The 3,464-nt window shown below is 31.5% G+C and overlaps 1 protein-coding gene across 1 annotated transcript in view; it reads right to left on the reverse strand.

Annotated features, from left to right (window-relative positions):
* Nucleotides 1-3,464, reverse strand: part of LOC106874390 (uncharacterized) — a 280,957-nt gene that overhangs the window by 142,595 nt on the left and 134,898 nt on the right. The window contains exons 69-71 of the mRNA XM_052968226.1: nucleotides 2,770-2,961; nucleotides 1,285-1,413; nucleotides 152-337 (exon numbers count right to left, since the gene is read on the reverse strand). Of these exons, the coding sequence (XP_052824186.1) occupies nucleotides 152-337; nucleotides 1,285-1,413; nucleotides 2,770-2,961 (507 nt within the window). The remainder of the gene's footprint in view (nucleotides 1-151; nucleotides 338-1,284; nucleotides 1,414-2,769; nucleotides 2,962-3,464) is intronic.

A 3,464-nucleotide genomic window follows, 5' to 3' on the forward strand; every position in this document is an offset into this window, starting at 1 on the left:
TATATATAGGGAGAATTCACATTATGTATGTATGTATGTATGTATGTATGTATATGATATGATATATGTCTCTTCAAATAAAAATATCAGAACATATTAAGCAATCAAATTTCACACAACATTTATCAAAAGAAACTTATTTACTGCCTACCTGATTATCATTGTCAAATGCCTGAAGTTTCACTAATGCTGTATTTGGGAGAATAGTTTCAAGAACATTTTGTGTATAGTTCTGGCGAGTCCATACAGGTGTGAACATATTTCTATTGACATTTACTGTTACTGGAGTAAGTGCTATGTTTGGTGGAAATCCTTGATCTTCAGCTTTTACCCAAATCTAATTCAAGAGATGAGAAATGTTATCATTCACAGAGACATCATTATTTACAACAACTTTAAAAAAATAATCACATGTCTTACTAATCTTTTTAATAATTCAGAATACATTTATTAGATGTTGATCCCCATCAAGATCATATAATTTTAGATAATGAGAAAGTATATATTATTATTTCTAATCAACAGTTACATTTTAAAATCAATAAGCTTTTTAAAATGTAGGGGTTAGCTCAATGCAATCCAAATTGCATGGTGCTGGCCCCTGCATAAGACAATTCCTCTTTAAAGAGACATCATTCTCATTTCCATTTTAACATAGTTGAAGTTTTGGAAATCCTTTTCCTAATTTTTTGTCCTGTAAATATAATATCACTCATATCAGATCAGGAAAATCTTGTTCCTGGTATGATGTAATCCAATACCACCTGTTCCATGGTTGGGTTGTTGATGATTAAACGGCCACTCCACCTGGATTGCTAGGTGAGGAAGGTGCTGTGATCACTCTGCAGAACTAAAAGCAAGATCTATCAAAGGACACATAAGCTCATAGTGAGTCAAAGGCCAACCACACAAGTGTTGTCTCAGAAAAATTTTTGCACTTGCACTGTCAAAGACTGTAGCCACAAAAATTTTAATGAAAGACGTTTGCTCTTGAGTTGGATTTGACATCCATGAGTGATGTGGCATAGAGCAAAAAAGAAAGAAAAAAAATTCTACACTTGAAATATGTCAGGATTCTAGTAGTAGTAAAAACTAAGTGAAGCTCATAGCTGTATTCCTGCTAATTTAGGAAAATCATCAAAGTATATCTTCTTCACTAATGCAAACTAATTTACTTTATGAATGTATGGTTTCAATCCATTGGCAATCAACCATTGTTCCAATATTAAAGATTTTTCTTTGCTCAACAGAAACCTAATAATCAAAATAGTATTTCTTACTTACCGTGTATTCATTATTACGAGACAGGCTCAAGGAATTTTTCAGGTCAATTACACCAGTAATGGAATTGATAGAAAACATATTTTTGGCATCATTATCACCAAATATACTATATTTGATTGAACCAAATGTCTATTAAAAAAAAACAAAGAAACATCTCAGTACTAACAACACTTTGAAAAATATCAATAATTTCAAAACATAACAATATCAATAAAGCAAATTATTTTATTTGAGATGATGAGCTAGTAGATTTGTTTGCCTGCCAGGCAAAATGCTTTGAGGAATTTCATCTGACTTTACGGATTATATTAACAGTTTTTAATTAATACTTTGTCAGCCATTGGGTAAAAAAGAAAATACATTTTTGAGTATCTTTTGTTAACTAATGTTCAAGACTAAATGTTAGTAAGGTATTCCTCACCATCCAGCAAACAAATGGAAAATGAACAAAAATATAAACAACATGAACAAAAATATTCTAAAACAAAGCATTAACCTTTTGAAACAAAAATATAATGATGTTTCTACGATTATAAATGAATGGGAATGACTTTGTTAACTTCCTAACAATAAAAATAACAATTCACAGCTTTGTAAATATCACATCCAATAGTCATGGCCCAACCAGAGAAACAGATTTGGAAGAGATATGCCATGATAAGGAAATTGTCTCAGAGCAAGCAGAAAAAATTTAATATCACTCTGCCTCGTGGAGAGAATGAGTGAAGTAATAGTTCAAAGCAGGTCTTAGCTTAGCAGAGATATGTCACTGAATGAGGCAAGATAATAATAGTGTCTACCAGCTTTTAGAGACTGAGGGCAAAGCAAAGCAGCAACAAAACAGAGTGATACATATGCCCTTAGTTTAGAGAAAACGATTCCTAGTTCAGTCCCGATTTGGTAGTATGGGCACTTTCAGGAGTAAGACATTTCATGATAATTGAAGATCTAACAGACTAAAATATATCGCAGATTTTAGTAAATATTGACAAACTTTTCATTTATAAAGATAATGCTCATCATCATCATCATCGTTTAGCATCCATTTCCCATGCTTGCATCAGTTAGACGATTTGACTGAGCTGCACCAGTCTTTTTGTCTTGGTTTCTACATCTGGATGCCCTTATTAATGCCATCCATTCTATAGAGTGTAGTGGGTGCCTTTTATGAAGCACTGGCATGGATATGTCACCAGCACAGATAGTCTGGAAATTTTGAACCTAATTAACTACATCTTTCCAAAATAATGTTTCACATATCCTTGCAGATTTAACGTTTGCAATAATTATTTAGAAACAGTAAAGGGCTTGTCTAATGCATTTAAGTTTCACAAAATCTGACTGTACCTTTCTTCATTCAGACATCAACAATAAGGTATCTCTTAATCAAGTACATAACAATATATTTTTAGAAAAACCCATAGTAATTCAAATTTATAATCTAAATGCCTATGAAAGTCAGCGAATGTTTGTAAGCTTACTTACACCACTATCCGCATCAGTTGCATTTACTCGAAACAGGAAACTATTAACCGCATGAGAAACTGATACATCAATTTGATAAGGAGTTCCATGAAAAACTGGTGGATGGTTGTTCCTTAATATTTTCAAGGTTACTGTTGCTTTGTTAACAGCTGAAAGTGGTGGATTTCCTTTGTCTGTTGCCGTAACATAAAACTGAAAATACAATATATATAATATTAATATACATATAAATTATTTATTTACTTGTTTCATTCTTTGAATACAAACGTTTTATGGCACTGGTTTCAAGGTTCTTTTAAGTTCATTATATTAACTCTAATACTTAGTGCAACACTAAATTTATTATTTTCTGTTTATTGAAAGACATTGACATAGATAATAAAAAAAAAAAAGGCCCCCTTTTGGTCATGAATGACCATGGGATTGCTCCTGGAAAGTTTTCTTCTGAGGTACAAGTCAAGGCAAAGGCCAGTACTGCTTGGCACCAGTGATATTGTAACTCATTTCTAGAGCTGAGTGAACTGCAACAACATGAAATAAAGTGTCTTTAACAACAAACGAGATGAGGACAAATATCCGTTTAATGTAAATAATATACATAATTCCTCATTTCTTAAATATAAAACTATACATATATGTATATATGTATATATATATATATATATATATATATATATATATATATATATATATAT

Source organism: Octopus bimaculoides, chromosome 5 (assembly GCF_001194135.2).
Source record: "Octopus bimaculoides isolate UCB-OBI-ISO-001 chromosome 5, ASM119413v2, whole genome shotgun sequence".
NCBI classification, from domain to species: domain Eukaryota; kingdom Metazoa; phylum Mollusca; class Cephalopoda; order Octopoda; family Octopodidae; genus Octopus; species Octopus bimaculoides.